Below are 21814 nucleotides of genomic sequence, written 5' to 3'. Positions count from 1 at the left end.
TAGGCCACCCCGGACAGATTTTGCCCATGCCTCACGCCACACATGAGCTGGTCACCAAAATGGAGCCCTCAATCTTCAAGCTATGTTGGCTTGTAGACACATTAAATAAATACTAAATATATTCATGCGTTGTGAATTCACTCAGTACATGTGGCATTAACCTTCCCTCAAAATGTACTCAGAGATGTCACTCAGCACTCCGTGGGGGTGAATGGATGGCATCTCACCCTGAAACAAAAACACACACACACACACGCACGCACGCACGCACGCATGCACACACGCACGAGGGCGCAGAGACTCCGGGGTTTTAGGTCACTTAATTTACTCTGCATCCATTCTTTTTAATAAATTGTCCCTCTGTAATCTGTGTAAAGATCACAGCTGTTGCCCTCATCTCTTTCTCCCCTAAAACCATTAGCTCACCTGTCACAGCTCCATACCCACCCACCTCTTCTCCTCCTCCTGCTCCTTCTCTCTTCATCTCCCTCTGATCCCCACTGAGCTGACACCAATGGGCTCTTGGAGCCAAGAGAGAGGTCAGAGGGGTGATGAAGAGCGGGGCAAAAGATTTTAACTCAATCAAATGTGCTTTAACATCCGCTCGCATAATCCCAACATGCAGCAAACACTGAGCTAAAGGATGCTGAGCCATGGGTGCCATATGAGCACTGGAGAACTTGTTGCACGATCATCGTCTCCAATATATCATTCACAACACAAGAAATCTGAAAGAATAATGTGAAGATGAATGGGCTGCCTTTTATTAAGGTACAATAGCATTTGTAAATACCAGTAGGGGGCATCTTAACATTACGGTAAATAAATTAAAAGAACATTTTGAAATAAAAAACATTTTGAAAAATGACAAATATTTCATTTGGCTACTACAGTATAAAAGAAGTTAATATTGTGAAATAATTCTAATTAAAATTTTCGTAATGATTACACCAACAATGCCACACCTTTAAAAATGATTTTTACTTGTTTTCCATGATTTTATCAAATAAAAACACTTTTTTACAAAGTCAATTTTTATTTCATGAGGTCCTTTTCCACAATGGTTCTTTTACTTCATAATGCATGCCCCACTGGGGGAATGGGGCACGATGACTTGTCTGTCAATCAAAGTCAGTGGGTGTGACCTCTGAGTGTAGTCAGCCGTCACCAGCATTAAAATTTGATGCTGGACTGCACATTTTATTTACGATGAATCATTCATTCATTCATTCATCTTCCGAACCGCTTCATCCTCACTAGGGACGCGGGGGGTTCTGGAGCCTATCCCAGCTGTCTTCGGGCAGTAGGCGGGGGACACCTTGAACAGGTTGCCAGCCAATCACAGGGCACACGGAGACGAACAACCATCCACGCCCTCACTCACACCTAGGGACAATTTAGAGTGATCAGTCAGCCTGCAATGCATGTTTTTGGAATGTGGGGGAAAACCGCAGCACCCGGAGAAAACCCACGCAGGCCCGGGGAGAACATGCAAACTCCACACAGGGAGGTCAGAGCTGGAAATGAACCCGGTACCTCTGCACTGTGAAGTCGACGTGCTAACCACTAGACTACCAGGCCGCCCTACGATGAACCAATTACAACATTATTTTTTTACTCAGCTGCATAAATAAAGAGAAAAAAACCCTGAATAAATATTTTCAACGACATGATTAATGTTAGTATGTAATACCAAATATTACAGGATGTATTCAATTAAAATTCGTCCCTCATTCTTTTTGTTTATTTCAGTCGAACCTCTGTTCATATTTTGTCCCAGTATTACCGATTTTTCAGTGGAAGAGAGATGTAATGGTAACAATTTATTTAGGATTAGTAGATATGGCTTTTTCCTGTCAGCATATACTGCTCCGAAGACATGCGTAAGAGCTCTAAAGTCGGAATGTCTCAAAAGTGATGTGACTATGGAGTTCAAACAGAATGTTCTGAAAAGAGTTTTCTGAATTCTAACCATCACCAGCTAAGCTTTTAGGCTTCCTCTCAGTCAACATCAAAAGGATTCACACCACAAATATGTTTTGACTTTGCATTTTATTTTGGGGGATATTTGGGGTGAGTTTTATTGAAGACTGCCTTGCCAAGTCGAGAAATGTGTGACGATACACAGAACCACTAATGTCGTTTTGGGATTGCACCAGAAAAAAGCCGTGGTTTCTGCTCTTTGGTTTTTCGATCCACAACCCAGATTGATCATCATGAAGAAGAAGTCCAATACTTTAGCTAACTTTGAGACAGATACGTTTTTGTTTCTGGTTGCAAATAAGCATAAAAAAATGAATGAATGAAATACGTTTTACAGTGAAAATTCACATTATGACTCTGCATTGGAATTCTGCTCTTCTAGTTGTAACCAAGGAAGTGTACACACACATTTACATCCATCGTTTGATTATTTTCGAGAAAAATGGTCAGTTTACCACACATTAACGACGTATAGTGATTCCTGGCTCTAACGTAATTCACTTTCCGCGGCTTCACTGTTTCACTGATTTTTTTGTGTAGTTTTTTTTAATGCTTTTAACCCTTTAAATCAGAACGCGTTGGTGAGGCCGGGTGTCAACAGTACAGTACTTCCAAAAACTATTATAGTTATTTGTTGAAAAGGTTTTTTTTGTAATTGGGCCTGAAAACAAGGTTTGGTCTTTGATTTCATTATATATATAGTTCATTACTGTGTAATAACTGTAAAATAAATTTAAGTTTACTACTTCACGGATTTCATTTCATTTCATTTTGTCACTGGTTCTTTTTGGAACGTAACCCCCATGATAAACGAGGGATTACTGTACACCCAAAAATAAAGTTGGATTTTTTTTTCCAGAATGAAACAGTTAAAAATGTGTATTAAATGTGCCGTATGAGTGAGAGGGAACAGATTTTTAAAATATTTTTTTTTAACTGTGGTTTAGAGGAAACATAAGATCAATGTCGAGAGCAAGAGCGGCAGCAGATGAGATGAACTAATGAGGTTAGTTGGCAGCTTGTGGCTGTTAGATTACTGCACTAAGGTGTTTGCAGAAGAAAGACCACGGGGGGAGGGGCTTCCTTCTAATCCTGTTAGAGCATTTGAGTCATCTTCAGTGAGCAGATTAGGTTCATAGTGTCGCCCTTCCGAACCCTCATTTGACCTCTGGCCAATGTCTAGGGCACACTGACAGAGCGGATTGCAACAAAGAATTACAAAGTCAAGAGCTTGATAAAATGTTGTGGCTGCACTGAGAGTTACGTTAAGGCCCTGTCTGAGAAAAATGTACATGGTGACAGTCTCTGTACTGGATTATCCACCGACGCCATATTGACATCCTTCTAGTGGGTTCGCCTTTGGGGGAGTGGCGGGGGTCCCTGCATCCTCTAAAAATGAACACAATTCGCCGGCAAAGGAAATCCTAACAATTCGCAAATCTACGGACAATGACTCGATATCGTGTTCACAGCCATTTCATGGCAGCTGATTTGAATGACAAGGACACACACCAAATGGGAACTTTCCCACCACCTCCGGTAGGTCATGGGCGTGGAGCAGGCCCGCTATTGATTGGACGCCGTGTGTTGCGCTGCGCGCTCACCCCAGCAGATGTTTTTCTTTAGCAGGTTCCTTTGCCCTGTTTATTCTCAATTGCTCAGTCATTCGCACGAGGTCAAAGGCCTCAGTTTGGAGGATGTTGTGAGGGGGCGAGAGAGAGAGAGGAGACAGAAAGGTTGCTCTTTAGGCCAAAGGGTGCGGGGGCTAATGAGGAAGGAACAGGGAGTCATGCGCTTGTTCTCATACACGTAAAATTGCTTATGCGAGTTAAAGGGCAATCAAACTTTTCTTACACACTCCTCCATCAGTCGTCAGTGCATTACCATATTCATAAATACATAAGCCGCTGGAATGATGATGCAATAGGTCATTTTTGAATAACGGCAATAGTGATCTTACAACAGTATTAAGACATCGCACAATAGGATGTTTGTGTAATCATCACATGCTATCTGCCCCCAACGTCTTTCCGAACCAAAGAACACGCGCTTCCTGCCGCACTGCTTTATTGCCACATATTGACCTCTGCTCTCCAAACCTTGCTCACCCGGGGGTTTGAAAACACACGCGCACACACACACACACACACACACACACACACACACACACACACACACACACACACACACACACACACACACACACCTAACTTGTGCAAATGTTTTCAGACGCTTGATCATCAAAAGGGCTTTTGTGTCAAGATAATATAAGTGGCTGCAGTGGAGGATGTCCGACTACCCACAGGCCTTCGACTGGTTTAACCTGTACAGTATGTCTGGACATAGTACAACCAGAGGGTGTGTGTGTGTGTGTGTGTGTGTGTGTGTGTGTGTGTGTGTGTGTGTGTGTGTGTGTGTGTGTGTGTGTGTGTGTGTGTGTGTGTGTGTGTGTGTGTGCGTGCGTGTGTGTGTGTGTGTGTGTGCGTGTTAGTACTCAGGTAAGTGTTTCTTGCTGGTGTTTTGTGGACTCCCGACTGCGTTAAGAATGCGTTATTTCCGCAAAACGAGCACCTGCATTCCTGACCCGCGGTTCAAAGAGCACACAGCACATACCACGCTTACATCTATTGCATTCAGCTCAACTTGAGAATAAACAAAAGCGACACTCGTCCTGCTGCCGTCACTCACACACAAAACCTGAGGCTAAAACAAATGCACAATAGGTGTAATATCGGAGATGATGAAAGAATAACAAAAGACACCGCAGCAGTGAATGTGAACTTTTTGGCCCGTAATCTCAACTAATCAAACTTAACCCAGAGGTCAACGGTCCAACAGCATAGCTACAATCAAAGAAAATTTGAGCATTTTCCTTCCCTCACGATAAAAGTCAGGAAAGGCCAGATTCTCGGATGTCGCTGAAAGATTATCCTGGGTGATTAACCTGTGGTGTGTAATGTGTTAAGGAGAGTGTTTATTCCTCCCTAATCTTCCCCGACAGCAGTTGGGGCCGACAAATTAAAACTTATAAAGTTTCCACGCGCGAATTTCCACATGCAAATGGTTCTGTTGAGTGTTAAAAATGATGTAATTACTGTATCAGTAAGCAAAGCTGCTGCTCTTTCTTCCTTTTTCCATTTCACAGCAGTCTGCACGTCCTAGTGGCGCCATCCTTCTTCTCACAGGTCAATCTTGGTACTGCGCCGGACTTCTGACTTTGGCGCCTTGCGATTGCCCGTGGCGATACGGTTATGTATGCGGACTGATGTCTCAAGCAAGAAGACGGTTTGTGATGTTTTCCTTATATTGTTTAAATCTGTTAAAAATAGCCGTGCTTTAACCACTTAGCGGAGGTGAACAGCCACTTAGTTCACAAATATGCTTCCCTGAAATCATCCTTTGTGCGTGTACGGTGTAAATGATATTTTCCTTGATTCTCATAACAGATTCAAATGTAGGCTGACAAAGGTGAATATGGCATGCAGTCCACTGCGCCTGATACACAGCAGCTTAAAAGGCAGCACTAATTCAGTTCGCAGCTTAGCTGCCCCTGATAACCTCTCCGCTAAACAAAAGGTCTACCCATGCAAAATGAGTCTCGCTGTGACAGATGTAGGTTAAAGTTACCTTATGTTCACTGTCCAAAGCCTCAATCAACCTTAGCCTTGTTGGAGGGAAGAACTCCAACAAGGAGTTGTGACAGCTTTACTTTTTAATGACAGGAGATTCTTGTCATGTTCCTTATTCGGCAGCAGGTGGCACGCGTTCACGTCTGCCGCCTGCACACCTGCTGCCTATTTGCCAGTGATTGCACCTGCTATATGCAGGCGCTCCGGCGGTCGACCCATTGCCGGAGTATTGAATGCCGTGCCGCTGCTATTGCCTATGATTACACATATTGTTCGACACCATTCGCGGTTGGTTATATTATTGTCCTCCCACGGGAATCATTATCTTAGCGTACGTGAATCAGTACTCGTTTAAACATATTTTCCTTGCCGTTGTTTTGCAAGCGTTTTCTGTTGTTGCGTTTCCTTATTTCCTGGTGCTCGTTTTTACCAGCGCTTTCTGTTGTCGCGTTCCTTATTTCCTGGCTATCGTTCTCTGACCGGCGTTTTCTGTTGTTTATTAGGCGGGATTTTTGTTTATAATAAATATTATTGTTTTACAAAGTCCTTGTCGGTGTCTGCTATTTCGGGGTTACGCTTGTTTTCGTTTTCTCCGTTTCGTACGAAGCAGTTCCCTTTTCCTGCTTCGTGCCTAACGTGACAATTCTCTTCCAAAGCAAAGAATGTTGCTCTGGCGGGAAATAGTTTCCCCATTCAGGTGACATTCCTGCACAACCAGGTGATGAGAAAACTTGGGATATACTCAGTTTTTTGGCTTTGTTTACATCGCATTTGGTTAGACTTGTTGAAAAAAAGCACATCAAATACAACAAACAAGAAGTATCCAGTTGCCTCTATCTGACCTTTATCACGACCTGGATCACTTTGAATCTACAGAGACGTGAAGAGCCCCCCCGGCCCCACACACACACAATTTTCTTTTTTTAAATTGATATCGTGGCACGAAGTTAAAAATGACTGAGGCTGTTATGATATGACGCTAATGATTTGGAATGTTTGCAAGTTTTTCTTGTTTATATTGCCCTCACATGACTCTTGGAATGAGAGACGCATCGAAAATTCCCCATCGACCGCAACAACGACAAACGCGTTCCATTACAAGATTTCCAGCTCGTGTACTACACTTTGTTTTCTAAACAGTCACATAATATGCCTCCAGTTCTATTATTTATGAGCATGATAAGCCAAACGCGATCAAATGACACCTTGTGGTTTGGTTCCGTTTGGGAAAAATACAGGTACACGGTGTGGACACTTTGACCTTTTCCTCAGTTTCTTCATAGTTCCTGTGACGCCACACGAGAACTTGTGACCAGCGGTGCCGCATGTGCAGGCAGGGTGTGTAGGAGCCCTTCCGGCCCCCTCGTGCGGAGCCGAATGAGTGCGAACGTGAATGTGAGCAGCAGGTGTGAAAAGGAGCCGTGGCCTTATCATATAACCTTTTCACAAGTTGCACTACAACAACAACTGGCCCTCCCTGATATTATTGGGTCAACAATGTTGTAGGAAGTCTTGAGGATTAGAATGGAGTGGGTGAACAAGAGTATGGGTGCCATGACGAGCCAACCCCATTCAAAGACCCCCCTCCCGCTCCCACCACCACCTTCATCTTCTTTTGCTTTTGGCAGTGTTGGGGTTAACTCCTCCTGCTCTCTCCATGGCCCGAGGTCAGGGGGGAAACCAGGCAGCCAGTCAGGCATTCTTTCTCTATGACTACGTGTGTGTGCTCGCGCTCGTTGCGGCTGTGGCCCACTCCGTGCTCTTTGACTCTGTTGGCCTTATAAGGCATCCGGCGTCATGGCAACGGCGGGGCTTGAATAGCAGTGTCAAATCCCTGAGCACACAGACACACGCTTACTCTCCCTAAAGGGGGAGACCGATCCGAGAGAGGCAGACAGAGCCCGACTGAGGCGGAGAGGAGGCTGGGTGCTCTTCACACAACGCTCTGCCTTCCACTGGAGCTCCGTGACCTGCTTTTTCCTGCTTCTTTGACTGATTTATTCCTATTGGAGGAGGAGGAGGAAGAGGGGGGAGAGAAAGGACGACACAGCGCAACAGTACACCCCGACTCCCTGGCAGGGAATGTGAAGAGGTTCTGGCCTATGCTTGTAACTGTCGGATGGACAGTGACTTAACAAGACGGGCAAGAAAAAAAAGCGTCTCAAGGGAGGTCGACTTCATTTTTCCCCCTTTTTTCTTTTCTTTTTTCATTTGTCTTGTGACATTTGAGCCTTTCCAGCAGAGTTGGAGGCGCTCTAAGAAAACAGAAGTCAACTTCAGACCGGAGGACTAATGAATTTAGTTGCCTCAGAAACCACAGAGGCATTTTTCCAGGAGAAAGAGGGAGTGTGTTGTCTTTCTCAGACCGCTCTGGTTTGAATAAAACGCCTGCAGCCAGTGTCAGCATTCTTATGGATTATTATTGGGAGGGTTTTTTTGCATCATAGATCAGTTTTTGGGTCCATCCCTCCCCAGTATACGACACATTTGATTTCTTCTCCAAAGTTTCCGAGTGGATGAACATTTGTGGGGCTTATTACCCCCCCCCCCCGCGACCCTCCTCATCAGTGTCACCTCTGCCTCAACAACTCAATAGTGAGTCTGGACTAGAGCTGGCCCAGATCAGCAGATAACACTTCAGCATTGCACGGAAACTGGTTGGACAAGTTTGGAAGTTGGAGCAGAGGGCAGGGTAGTTTAACCCTGCCTGAAGGAGAACTCTGTTTTATTTTCCTCCCACTTGTCCTTTTGGAAGAAAGCAGTCACGCACAGAGAGTCACAGTGGCTGTTGGCTTCTTTGCCACTATGCTGAGGGAAAAGCTGAGTTTGTGCTTCTCAGAGGAGGAACGTCTGTGAATGGAAGGGAGAAACCAGAGTGGGAGATTAAGTGTAATTTATTGTTTCCTGGGCTAGAGCAAGCTGCGCCTTTTTTTTTCTTCTCCCGCCTGAACTCTGAACCACTCAATGTGCGTGTAAAGTTTTCTCAGGAGCCATTGATTGGAGGTCAGGGCGGCATACACGAGGGTGAAAGGCAAGAACAGAGGGAGCGGCCAGATTACAGAGGACCAGAGTGCGCCGGGAAGGATTGCCGGGTCAATCCAAACAGAGCACAAAGGAGGGAAAGGTCATCGCAGAGGCAACTTTTCATCCTTTTGCCTCAAATCTGCCTTCAAGATCAACGCATCGTCACGCGGGTTGACTTTTTTTGACTCGGAGCGTAGTTTAAAGCCAGGGCGGGTCAGTGTATGATCCACTCGGAGAATATGGCCATGGTAAGCGGGGGATGGGGCAACCCCAACGGTGACGCGTCAGGACTGGAGGAGAAGGTCTACCTGCGCAGGGAAGAGGAGGAGGGCTCGCCCCGCGCCGGAAGCAGCGATGTGGACATCGCCGACGAGGACAAGGCCTGCGTGCTGGACTGCGTGGTGTGCGGCGACAAGTCCAGCGGGAAGCATTACGGCGTGTTCACATGCGAGGGCTGCAAGAGCTTCTTCAAAAGGAGCATCCGACGCAACCTCAACTACTCCTGCAGGTAACTTGTTTAGTTAAGTCTCAAAAACGGATCAAATGGATCGCATTTTTCTTGGTGGAGTGGGTCCTTTTTTATTTTATTTTATTTTATGTTTTCTTTTCAAACTTCCCGCAATTGGGAAGTTTACAGAAATTCTTTTTTTTTTTTTTTCCTTTTGCAGCCACATATGCTTGTCATTTCCTCACCATCGAATGACATGCCGTACAAGTGTCACAAACAGCCCCGGCAAAAAGGAAAAACATGATGAAGGTCAGGCATGTTGCCGGATTCCCTGAGAAGCTCACCGCTGACATTTTTCTTGCACTAGGGAAGTGCTGCAAACTCAATTCTCAGCCACATAACGTGGTTCTTCCTTTTCTCGTCATAATACGCTAACCCTGAAAGGAATGTGTCTTTTTAATCAGCGTGTCACATCCAGGGCTGAAAGGAATGTTGCCAGTGCTCGTCTGCTGTAAAAGTCGACACAAGGGCGTGTAGGGCTGATGATTTACAAAGGTCACAGCCTTGACGAGCTATTCAGACACGCCGGCTCGCACTTTTCACTCATCAGAAAGGTCCATGAGAGGCGGGGGGTGGGGTGGGGGCATTCAACATGTGAATACAAAGTGCTTATTGGAATAGTACTCCGAGCTGGAAGGTTTTCATCACCTTACATTCACATGTGTCACTGCAGATCAAACCGGGAATGCCAAATCGACCAGCACCATCGCAACCAGTGCCAGTTCTGTCGACTGAAGAAATGTTTCCGTGTTGGCATGCGCAAAGAAGGTTAGTTCAACACGTTTGCCACGAGGCTTTCATAACATGGCAGCGGGTCATCCTGAAAGCACTTCAAACTGCATGTGAAATGCTTGATTTGTGACAGAAAACTACACACGACTAAATCAATGGTAAATAGATCACCATAAAACAGGGTTAAAAAAAAGTAATTTACAGCACCTCTCAAGCTCCATCAGGCTGCACTGGGAGCGTCGGTTTCAGATCTCTTCAGAGTTGGTCGGGTTCAAGGCTTTGTTTGGACCTTCACAGAGTTGTCCTGGACCCACTCCTTCATTTTCTTGGCTGTGTGCTTTGGGTCATTGTCTCGTTGGAAGGTGAACCTTCACCTCAGTCTTAGGTCCTGGCCACTGCGGAGCAAGTTTTCATTCAGTACATTTGTTCTGCATTTCCCTCAATCTTCCCCAGACAGAGAAAACATCCCCAGAGCCCGATGCTGCCAACTTTGTGCATCACTTGGAGGGATGGGATTGGTCAGGTGATGAGCGGTGCCTGATTTCCTCCAAGCATAGCACCTGCCATTCACACCAAAGACTTCAATCTTGTGTCTCATCAGCTCTCTGGACACTTCCTTTCACTTTCCTGCTTGATCTGTGCTCTGACATGTCACCTGTGAGGCCTTATATAGAGAGGTGTGTGCCTTTCCCAAACATGTCCACTCAACTGATTTCAAGTGGACTCCAATTAAGTTGTCGGAACCTCTCAAGGATGATCAGTGGAAAAATGACGCACCTGAGCTCATCTTTGAGCTTCATGGCAGAGGCTGTGGATACATATCTAAATTTGATTTGGTCATTTTTTAAAAGCTTTCTAAAAAAAAGGTTTTTTTGCGGTCATTATGGGGTGTTGTGTTGTTGGGGGGTAGGAGGGGATCTATAGTTGCTGATGGTATAGCGTTACACTCACCTGTTCTTGTGTGTGGGCAGCGTGGGATCGGTTCCCACTCGGTGAGGGTTTGATTGTGGGTGTGAATGGTTGTTTGTCTCTATATGTGCCCTGCGACTGACTGGCGACCAGTTCAGAGTGTGGTCTGCCATCCGCCCAAAGTCACGCGGGATAGGTTCCAGCAACTCCCTCTGACCCTCTTCAGGATAGGCAGTGTTGAAAATGGATGGATGGATGAATCTATTATGTTTTCGAAAATAAAAGCTGGAAAAAGTGTAGCACTGTGAATACTTTACAGATTTGCTTTAGCCGAGATAGATAGATAGATAGATAGATAGATAGATAGATAGATAGATAGATAGATAGATAGATAGATAGATAGATAGATAGATAGATAGATAGATAGATAGATAGATAGATAGATAGATAGATAGATAGATAGATAGATAGATAGATAGATAGATAGATAGATAGATAGATAGATAGATAGATAGATAGATAGATAGATAGATAGATAGATAGATAGATAGATAGATAGATAGATAGATAGATAGATAGATAGATAGATAGATAGATAGATAGATAGATAGATAGATAGATAGATAGATAGATAGATAGATAGATAGATAGATAGATAGATAGATAGATCATAGATCGTTTTCTGCTAAGTGTGAAGGGGAGCAGTGACATTTGCCAATGACCCAAGCTGATTATTTCTACTTTCAACTGAGGGCATGTTTTCACCACGTTGCGCAACTCTGGCAGCTGCTGATCTTACGTGATAAGCAGGCGGCCGAAGGCAAGGGTATCATTTGAATAACGGGGAAAAGTGGCTGTTCTCACAACATATTTGAACAGGGGGAAAAAACAAAAAAGAAACAATTTGCTGTTTTAATTATTCCCATGTGAATACTTTCATTTCAAATTCATAACTTTACTGACGAGCATGTTAAAGTCTTGCAACTGCAGTGCACATGACTACCTCGGGTCTCCACAGCTAATGCACACTAAGGAGTGACATGTAGCAGAGGTTATATTGGGCCTGGTTAGTAATGAGTGACTGTAGCCGTGACGCATGTTGTTGCTCTTTCCACACTACCTGGAATTGCGGAGCTCAACTCTGGCCCTGTGAAAGTAGCCTTCACCTTTGAAGAGATTATATATACCTCTGCTCGGTGAACTTAAAGGTGCTATATGTAGAAATTATTTACAGCATACTGAGAAAAACTCTGAGCCCCTGCTCGATGTGTTCTTGAGCAATTCTATCATGGCCTTATACAGTATAACTGTAAGGTCACTCAGTGGAGCGTAGACCCCCGCCAAGGCTTAACTGTTAACTACTGTGGACGAAAAACTCTTTTCGAAAAAATCGTCCACCTGGAAGATTGAAAAATTGTGCCGTTATGATTATGGAGTATGGACTTTTCAATTGTTTTGAATTAAAAAAAAAAGATTGGCCATTTATCTGGATCCACATGAAAATGGATTGTTACAGTTTGTGTAATTCATATTGTGTGTGAGCCTGTTCATTTTTTTGGTTCAACTCTTTCTAAATGACAGCTGTGACCAAGGCAACTAAAACAAAATAACTTTGTTATTTAGTTACGTATAAAACCCCCAATTACTGTAGATACAATATATGAACTCATTCAGTACCAGCCAATTCCGTACCAAGTCTGAAAAGACGCTTAAAAATGTCTTTGGGAATGAATGAGTTAAAATCAATGAATACACGGTACCGTTTTATGGTAATGCATAACAAGTGAAGAAATTGTAAGCTTTATCTGTAGTCTCATTTAATGAAAGGTTTGTATAGTCGCATTGTTCGTAGCAATTACTTTTGATTGTAGCACTAAAATAAACACAAAAATTTAAATAACAGGAGTAACAACAGACAACTAAATCCACGAAGAGCTGCAGCAAATCTCCACACACTGTTTTATTTGGATCTTGTTCACGTATTGTATGTTTGTAACTTGAGATCTCATCAAAGTCTCAAACTATTTATATATTATATAAACTAATACTTTTTCATCAAATTTGAAAAAGACATTTTTCATATTGACACAAAAACATTAACAACACAGTTTCACTGTGCTGTTAATGCTCACCAAGGGCATTGGAAATAAGAACCTTTTTCTTTTGTAGAGGGGCCTGAGCATAAACAAATAAACAAATGACCAACTGAAAACAGTTCCAAATTGAAGAGTAACAAAACGCATATATGAAATAAATGATAGGAACTTGATTGTTTGATTGCTGTGTGTAATACGAACAGTACAAACTGTGGCATGCTCAGTTGTGACTGGCGTAGACGGTCAGTAAAATTCACAGGGCCGTGCAGTGACCTTTAGAGGGGCAGGTGCTCAAAGTAAAAAATATTTTTTTTAAAAAATGGGTGCATGTGCAACTGATGGCGTTCTTGCACCTTCCACCCACTCGGGGTTCGAACCTACACCACCATCTCACCGCCAGCCTGGATGCAGAGCTAAGACTGCTGAGCTAAAAGCCAGCAAAAGGCCAGCCTTGAAAGCTCAGAAGAGTTAGCGTTTCACCAATGCAGCTCCAGCTAAAATCTGTTCCACATGGAACAAGAGTTTGAAACGCCTTACCCAAACATAACTTCCAGCATGACTCGTTGCACTATGTACTGTACTTGTACAAGGCTGAAATGACAAATCTTTCATTTTGAACACACTGAACTGTAGCAGGCTATATTCACAATGAAATTTACATTGGACCACAACATACCATGTCACTGTGGTAGGGAGCAGTGCAAAGGGAAAGTAGTCTTGAGATGTATTTACCTGATGGGGTATGTAGAACAGCTTTTGAGGAGACTTGTGGAGCGACTGCTGCTGTAGGCGGGCTGATTTGGCCGGAGCGTAGAAGCTACAATAGAAAATGGGAGAATAGTTGGTTAGGCAAGTATTACATGATCACAACATGTATTTGAAATGGCTCACTGTGAATAACCTGCTGGACTTTTGACAGTTTGGAACAGGGCTGGGCTTTGCAAAAGAGCAACACTTGCTGAGGCCCAGCTAACATGCTAATCTCAACTTTGTCTATATTACTTTGGATGTATTTAGAAAAAGCACATTGTGGTATATATTGTTAAACTGAATAATTAAAAACATTAAAAGTATATCTTTACACTTTAAAAATGATCATTTAGGACAAGTTTCTCAAGAGGGGTTGCCCACGGTGAGAGTCGCAGAGCAGGTGTGAACATACGTATTGTGCCTGTACATTGCGGTTAACCCCAGTGGATGAGAGGATGAGCCTTTAGGTGTGTGTGTGGGGGGGGTCCTGACTGCTCGTGCCTCTGCATCAAACATCAGCTCTGAGTACACACCCTTTTGGGAGTCCTTGGAGGGTTAGGCGGATACGCTCCCTCTGGGCACTTCCTTGTTCTGCTGGGGGACTTCAATGGTCACGTGGGCAATGACAGTGAGACCTGGAAGGGCGTGATTAGGATGAACGCCTCCCTCATGGATCAGAATCCGAGCGGTGTTCTGTTTTTGGACTTCTGAGCTTGTCGTGGATTGTCGATTAAAACACCATGTTCTAACATAAGTGTGTCCAGTTGGCATCAGGACACCCTTTGCCGCCGTTTGATGATAGACTTTATAGTCATGTCATCGGATTTGTGACCGCATGTTTCAAACGCTCGGGTGAAGAGAGGGGAAGAGCCGTCAACTGATCACCACCTGGTGGTGTGTTGGCTCCGTTGGTGGAGGTGGGTCCCGGTCCGACCTGGCACACCCAAACGCATTGTGAGGGTCCACTGGGAGCATCTGACAGAATTCCTTGTCAGAAAGAGTTTCAACTACCATTTCGGAGAGAGCTTTGCCCACATTATGTTCAATAAAACGCTTGGAACCTGACTCTGTGCTCACTGCCGTTTATTGTCAGTAGCCATCTTTTATATCAACACTTTTCGGCAACCGCACACTTTACGGCCGTGACGTCACGCCGTCGTAACATTACCCTGTGGCTCTGGTTACGTGCCACATTCACCTCTATTATGGAGGCAGCAGATCAGTTGTGGCCACAAGTCAATCAATGTTAGGCTCTGACCAAACCGAATAAATATAAATGCAGGCTCATACAAAGTGCGATTACAAAAATATTTATTAAAGAAAATCGCACAGATAGAGTATAAAATGAAATGGCTTGTCAGAAGGTGCCAGGAAAATCAATGCTTCATACCAAAAGCGTTTGCAAAGGAAAGGTTCAATAGAATATCGAGAATACACAATCGTAGAAATATCAAAACATCCGATAACACAGAGCAATACTAGAGTAGCAAAAATACTTACAAACAAGTATCTATAAACAAAAACGAGAGAGACTACAAATAATATCAAGAGGTCTGGAAAATGACACTTGAAGCACAACAGCAACCAAGGTCAACAAGGCGTAGCAGAAGTCAGAGTCCTTAAATACAAGGCTCGGCTTGATGGGAAAACGAGGCACGGGTGCATCTGCCGGAGGGAAACGCCCTTCGCTCCAGTAGCTGGCACACAATCGAGACAGAACATGACAATGCCTGTCATGGTGGCACCCTTCGAATTAGCTTTTGGACACCGGCGATACGGGGTGCCATCCAGGTGAAAGATGAGTCCGAGTGGACTTTTTTGGCCTGTGGGACTTCGAAGGCAGCTGATGGGTACCGTCTGCCCCAGCTACAGTGCTCACAAACCCACAAACCCACCACCGCCACCCTTCGGTGTGTCAGGAGGGGGAAACAGTGTACCATTAACACTGTTTGTTTAACACGGGCTGCTGCTGAAACCCACTCAGGACTTCAAATCAACAGCAATAAAAAAAAAAAAGTTGAAAAATTCAAATTATCCAAAAAATTGCTTTTAAATTCAGCCTCTCTGGGTTCATATTTACCTTCTTATGTTATCTATCTAAAATGTTATGTTATCTTGTGTTTTTGAAGATTGATATATTGCAATTGGAATTCAAAATGTTGTTCATCTTCAACCATGCACTTCTATTTTTCTAAAGTAAAAGCAAAGCCACCATGTCATGCATATTTGCACATGTATCATACCACTCCTCTCTGTGTTCGTGCAGCTGTCCAGAGGGGTCGCATCCCACCTTCCCACATAGGTATCAGTCCCAACTCCCAACGAGCTGGCGGAGTCGGAGGCGTGTTACCCGGTCATCTTGGGGCAGATTACTTCAACAGCCAGCCGGTGTCGGAGCTCATCTCCCAGCTGCTTCGGGCCGAGCCGTACCCCCACAGCCGCTATGGGACCCAGTACGGCCAAGCGCAGATGGGGGCTTCTGCGAGCGGAGCCCCCGTCATGGGCATCGACAGCATCTGCGAGCTGGCTGCCCGGCTCCTCTTCAGCACCATCGAGTGGGCCAGAAACATCCCGTACTTTCCAGAGCTTCCAGTTTCAGAGCAGGTCAGTCAAGGATGATGAGCTACGGCAACAGCTGATTAAATGAAAACCACCTGAAGTAGATTAGTTATTCATCCATCAATTTTCTGACCCGCTTATATTTTTTTCTTGGCCATTCAGCTCACGGCTTTAGCTCTGGCCTTGAAAAGCAAAAGTGCATGTACCCAGTAGTCGGTTTTACACCTCCACTTTTCCCTGTTGTAATCGATCAGATGAACTACAGTCGCTCTTGAATAATGTCATTATTCCGATGTGTTGCGATATTATGTTTTTTTTTGGTTTTTTTGCAGTAGCTCTTGGTTTACAAATAAAAACAACAAAAATACAACATGTAAAGTAATAAAAGAGTACTTTTATGCAGAGGACAGTTAAAAACACACATTTACTTTTTGGTGTCCATTTTAGAACCTATATCGTATTGGCCTGAATATAAGACGGTGTTTTTTGTATTGAAATAAGACGAAAAAGTGGTGATCGTTTTATATTCGGGGTCTAGACATTATACCCATTCACGGCGCTAGATGGCGCCAGATATCATTGAAGTGAATGCTGAACTTGACTTCCCAGGCCAAAGTGAACCCCTGTCACGAAGAATAAAAATTAAAATAGCAGAATAGAAGAAGAAAAATAAAAAAATGCGGTAAGAAAGAAAAGAGAAGAAAGTAATAGAAGAGATAACAGAAAATGGAGATCTTAGCGACAATCTGGAGAAAAGTGGTTCGAAGATTGGCCAGGTTAACCGGCAGCTGAGGAAAAGTTTTCAAAAACCAGAAGCCATTAATTTACGTATGTGATTGCACTTTAGTTTACATATTTAAATGTTGAGATATTAAGATTTGAATGAGGCAAAATAAAATGTTTTTTTCTCTCAAATATATTGTTGAATCATTTGTTTCAGATGAACTGTAATTATTTTCTGTACAAAAGTTAATTTGGTGTTCAAAAAGTCTTTTTTCAAACTTGAGTCTTGAAAAGGGGGGGTCGTCTTATAATCAGGCCCGTCTTATATTCGGGCCAATACGGTATGTTTTTTTAAACTACTTTTGCCACCTCTATCACTCAAGACACTGGCAAGAATGACGTGGTTGTGCTTGCTTTAAACAAAAAAAAATCTGACTTCCTACAGGTCGCACTGCTGAGACTAAGCTGGAGCGAACTTTTCATTCTCAACGCAGCGCAGTCTGCTTTGCCACTACACATGGCCCCCCTGCTGGCAGCGGCTGGCTTCCACTCGTCCCCTATGTCTGCTGAGCGAGTGGTGTCCTTCATGGACCAGGTCAGGGTCTTCCAGGACCAAGTGGACAAGCTCAACAGACTGCAAGTGGACACGGCGGAATACAGTTGCCTGAAAGCCATTGCTCTCTTTTCACCTGGTAGGTCTACATGTTGAACCCTTTCATGCACCCTGTAACCTGATAACATGATAAAATGTCCACTGTAGTAACTGCTGTCCCTGGAAGGGTGAATTGAGTGATCAAAACTTCTGTATGTCCATCCATTTCCAACAGTCATCAAACTCAAGGCCCGGGGGCCAAATCAGGCCCGCCACATCATTTGATGTGGCCCGCGAAAGCAAATCAATTATGTCAAACTTCATGATGCTTGCTAAGATCTGTACCAAAATATCAAATTCTCATTTCTAATAAAGAAGAGTGATACCGTAAGCATTTTCTTGTTACCAAACCCCTCATTTCGGTAACTCAAACAATAGGCAAATAAACTGTTTCAGTCATAATGGCCCTCCAAGGGAAACTCGAACTAAAATCAGGCCCGCGACAAAAATGAGTTTGACACCCCTGATGTAGACTCTTCAGTGACCTTAACTTGTATGTTTATGCAATGTGGGAGGGAACCCATGCAACCACTGGCAAAACATACTAATTTGTTAGTCTTTCCATACTGCCCCGTTGTCCTTGTTTCCTCGCCCCGCTGCACTTCCATCTCCATGGAAATAATACAAACGTTCCCAAGTTGTGAAAGAATTGCCAAAGAAGCCCTATTATCACTGTAGTCAGCTAACCTAGCAGATGACTTGACTCCCGAAGTATTAACGGTACTCTTTGTTTCACTGATTTTTAATGATGATTATCCATCTAAAAACATGATTCAAAGACAGTCTTCTTTTCCAGACACATTTTCACCCAATGTGGAAGATTTTAAAAAAAAAAGAGAGAGGCAATGGATTAGCAAGTAAAACATAGCTTGCAGTTGCTCTCTCAAATATGGCAAAACTATGAAGAACCATGTTTTCTTCACATTTTAGCCCCCTTGCACTAGAGACCTATGCAAACATATTGCAATACGATGCTCATGCAGTCAGGAATTGAACTACAATATGACAGTAAACTGTGCGAATCACATTTTGTTGTTGTATGATGAGGAAAAGACGTACTGAGAAAGTGTCGCTTCCATTAATGTAGCTACTCAAGATGTTTTATAGTTTGACTTTTGGTGAGTTGGTGCCAGGACATCAGGGTGAGATACAGGTTGCAATTTCTCTCTCACAGTTCTGAGGTTCAGAGTTCAAGTCTCAGCTGGGGGCATTTCTGTGTACAGTTTGCATGTTCTCCCTGTCCTTTGTCCATGTTCCAAAAACATGCATGCTAGGTTAAATGAAGACTAAATTGACCTGAGGTGTGATTGGTATACTGTATATGCGCCATGCAAAGCCCAAAATCAGCTGGGATAAATATTTAAATAAAAATGGCGGGATAGGTTCAAAGTTTTTGGAGCTTCAGCCACAATTATCAAAAACTGAAGAAGTTTCTGTTGTTTTGGCATAAATAATTTTAGACCTTGATGAAGTTAAGAAGCAGAGTCCGTCGTCATTTGAAACAGCGTTCCCCAGCCTTTTTTGCCCCAACATTCACATTTTTATGTTTTTTAGATAGTTGGACAATGCTGTCCGAAATTATTTGCAAATGTGCAAAACAAACCCCCAAATTGGGTCATTTTGAAGAAATCCCACAAAACAGGATTATTTTGTTTACAACTCAAAAAGTCACAAATTAAATTTAGAGTGCAAAATCAAAGATTCTAAAAACAGTTTCAAAATATAACTCAATTTGTGTCAAAAATTGACTGATCTACTACTTGGGTCATTTTTGTACAAACAAGCCATTTTGTACAAAACAAATTGTGATGTCTTGTATTAAAAACTCAAAGTACGGTTGAACTGACTCAAGCAGCAGCTCAGTCACGTTTTGACCCAAATTAATTTTAGCGTGCAAGCTCAATGGTAAACCAGCTAAAACAGTTGGGTAAAAAATAACCCAATTAGGGATCAAAGAGAGAACGACTGCTACTTGACCCACTTTGTTGTTGTTGTTACAGAACAAGTCCCTTAAAATTGGGTTATTTTGTTGAAAAAAATGGATTGTTTTTAATTACGAAAAAACGAAAATAGGAAATGGACCCAAATAGTCCAATTTTGACACATAATTGGGTTCTTTTTTTGACCCAACTGTTTATTAAGTGAGAGAACAATGGAATATATACCTAATAAAGCGAGGTCCTCTCCTGTGCGTTTGCTGTCAGATGCATGCGGTCTGACTGATCCAGCCCACGTGGAGTCCCTGCAGGAGAAGGCCCAGGTGGCCCTGACTGAGTACGAAAGGTTGCAGTACCCTAATCAGCCTCAGCGCTTCGGCCGCTTGCTCCTGCGCCTGCCGGCTCTCCGCGCCGTGCCGGCTAACCTCATCTCTCAGCTCTTCTTCATGCGCCTGGTTGGCAAGACCCCTATCGAGACTCTGATCCGAGACATGCAGTTGTCAGGGAGCTCCATCAGCTGGCCCTACGCCCCGGGACAGTAGGGAACCTGCGGACATGTTGAGAGCAAACGGGAGGATAGAGAGAACATGAAAATGCAGGATATTAGGTCAATTTATTTGCAGCACTTGTGCGCTTATAGGCTCTGGTCTTCATCAGATGTGTCTTTGTCTCATTCTGGACTGCAAAAATTAAAATGCAGAGCTAGGCCATGAGCACATAACTACCTCCTCCCACATCATCCTTAATGTGACTGAGCTTGATCCCCTTGTGTGTGTGTGTGTGTGTGTGTGTGTGTGTGTGTGTGTGCGTGCGCGCGTGAACATTGTCTGCTTCGTCCAATTGAATCCACAGCATCACCACATCATCAACTTGAGTAGGTCGCTTCAGGTCTCTTCAGACTGGATCAGTTGTTACCAAATGTATTGTACAGGGTGGCCCACTTAAAAGTAGCCCGGATTTTTTTTTAAATTAAAATATTTTTTTAATTTTTTTCAAAACATGTATTTAATTACGTGAATGTTACAAGTGACCCAAGTCTTTCCAAAACCTGTTTTTATTACTTACAGGTTACAAGAGATGCTGGAAGTGTTCCAAAACTGCTCCGGTTATACACGTTGGCGCTGAGCCAATTTTTGTTTGTTTTAGATTATACACGAACAGTAGTGCTCCTACCTTCTCCGGGTGCGTACCATACCTCAAGAAAATGGTGTTTTCCTTGCAGCAGAGAATAGTGATTGTGGAAGGCTATGTGCGAACCGGATCAATTAAGAAAACACAAGAGGCCTTCACTCGCGAGTACCCACAAACAAAACCACCGGCTAAACGTTGTGTTCAGAGCCTGGTTAAGAAATGGCGAGACACTGGCTCTCTCGCAAACGTGAAGAAGCAGAGACCTAAATTAGTCCGGACGCCCGAAGTTGTCAGTGATGTTCAGCAGCGAATTACAAATAGCCCTCACAAGTCAACTCGGAGACTATCCCAGCAAGTTGGTGTATCACGAACGACATGTCAGCGTGTACTGAATTCTCTGAAACTGAAACCATACCGAATTTCATGTGTTCAGGAACTAAAGCAGCCCGATAAAGCTAAACGCATTAATTACTGTACATGGTTGCTGACTAGCATTGCAGACGGACTTTTGGACCCACTGCTATACTTTATGTCGGACGAAGCATGGTTTCACTTATCAGGATACGTAAATTCCCAGAATACGCGGTACTGGTCTTCTGTGAATCCCCACATGACACGCGAAAAAAGATGTCAATGGGGGACACTTCCAGCATCTCTTGTAACCTGTAAGTAATAAAAACAGGTTTTGGAAAGACTTGGGTCACTTGTAACATTCACGTAATTAAATACATGTTTTGAAAAAAATTAAAAAAATATTTTAATTTAAAAAAAAATCCGGGCTACTTTTAAGTGGGCCACCCTGTATCATGTTGTTATTGCCCGTCTATGGGAAACCGCTTGACCATTTATTCTATGTCCACCTAAAAGTACTGCAATGCTATTTGTCGTCACTTCAGCGCACTAAAGTAAAGTAACAACTGTTTTTGAACAACTAATGCCACGAGCGAGGCAAGCAAAACTGTGCACTAGTTGACAACTGTGTGTTAATAATATGACTTGTGACGTTATAAAATCCTATTAGTAGCATCTACCGTTGTGCTAATGGCGCGTAGATGTCAATTTGTGGGCATAGTTTTGCCCCATTAGTTTTATGTAGATTTTCTACAAATATGCCAAAGTTGTCCACCTAAACATGATCACTAAGACACAATTGCTCTATGAGTGTGGACAAAACACTTTCT

At 43.4% G+C, this 21814-nt stretch overlaps 1 protein-coding gene and 1 long non-coding RNA gene across 3 annotated transcripts; one reads left to right on the top strand and one right to left on the bottom strand.

Annotated features, from left to right (window-relative positions):
- Positions 1-252: 252 nt before the first annotated feature.
- Positions 253-14757, bottom strand: LOC127605998 (uncharacterized). Of its 2 annotated transcripts, XR_007963702.1 has the most exons (4): positions 14520-14757; positions 13614-13698; positions 10084-10271; positions 253-519 (listed from the first exon to the last, which is right to left on the bottom strand). It is a non-coding gene; the product is annotated as an uncharacterized LOC127605998 (long non-coding RNA). The 2 variants fall into 2 exon arrangements; XR_007963703.1 differs by lacking the exons at positions 253-519; positions 10084-10271 and adding an exon at positions 10296-10436.
- Positions 7321-20424, top strand: nr2f6b (nuclear receptor subfamily 2, group F, member 6b). Its single transcript, XM_052073931.1, has 5 exons — positions 7321-9144; positions 9818-9912; positions 15898-16235; positions 17359-17605; positions 19770-20424. Exons 1-5 carry the CDS (start codon positions 8858-8860, stop codon positions 20042-20044), a joined length of 1242 nt encoding a protein of 413 aa, XP_051929891.1. The 5' UTR covers positions 7321-8857; the 3' UTR covers positions 20045-20424.
- Positions 20425-21814: the final 1390 nt, after the last annotated feature.

This window comes from Hippocampus zosterae, chromosome 8 (genome assembly GCF_025434085.1).
Source record: "Hippocampus zosterae strain Florida chromosome 8, ASM2543408v3, whole genome shotgun sequence".
In the NCBI taxonomy this organism is placed as follows: domain Eukaryota; kingdom Metazoa; phylum Chordata; class Actinopteri; order Syngnathiformes; family Syngnathidae; genus Hippocampus; species Hippocampus zosterae.
Note: the sequence above shows the minus strand (reverse complement) of the source record. Positions and strands in the feature narration are given on the sequence as shown.

Excerpts from the sequence above, each read along its gene's own strand:
- nr2f6b (XM_052073931.1), top strand. The coding sequence starts at position 8,858 with ATGATCCACTCGGAGAATATGGCCATGGTAAGCGGGGGATGGGGCAAC. Across the intron at positions 9,913-15,897 it reads TGTTGGCATGCGCAAAGAAG|CTGTCCAGAGGGGTCGCATC; the intron begins GTTAGTTCAACA and ends GTGTTCGTGCAG. Across the intron at positions 16,236-17,358 it reads AGCTTCCAGTTTCAGAGCAG|GTCGCACTGCTGAGACTAAG; the intron begins GTCAGTCAAGGA and ends GACTTCCTACAG.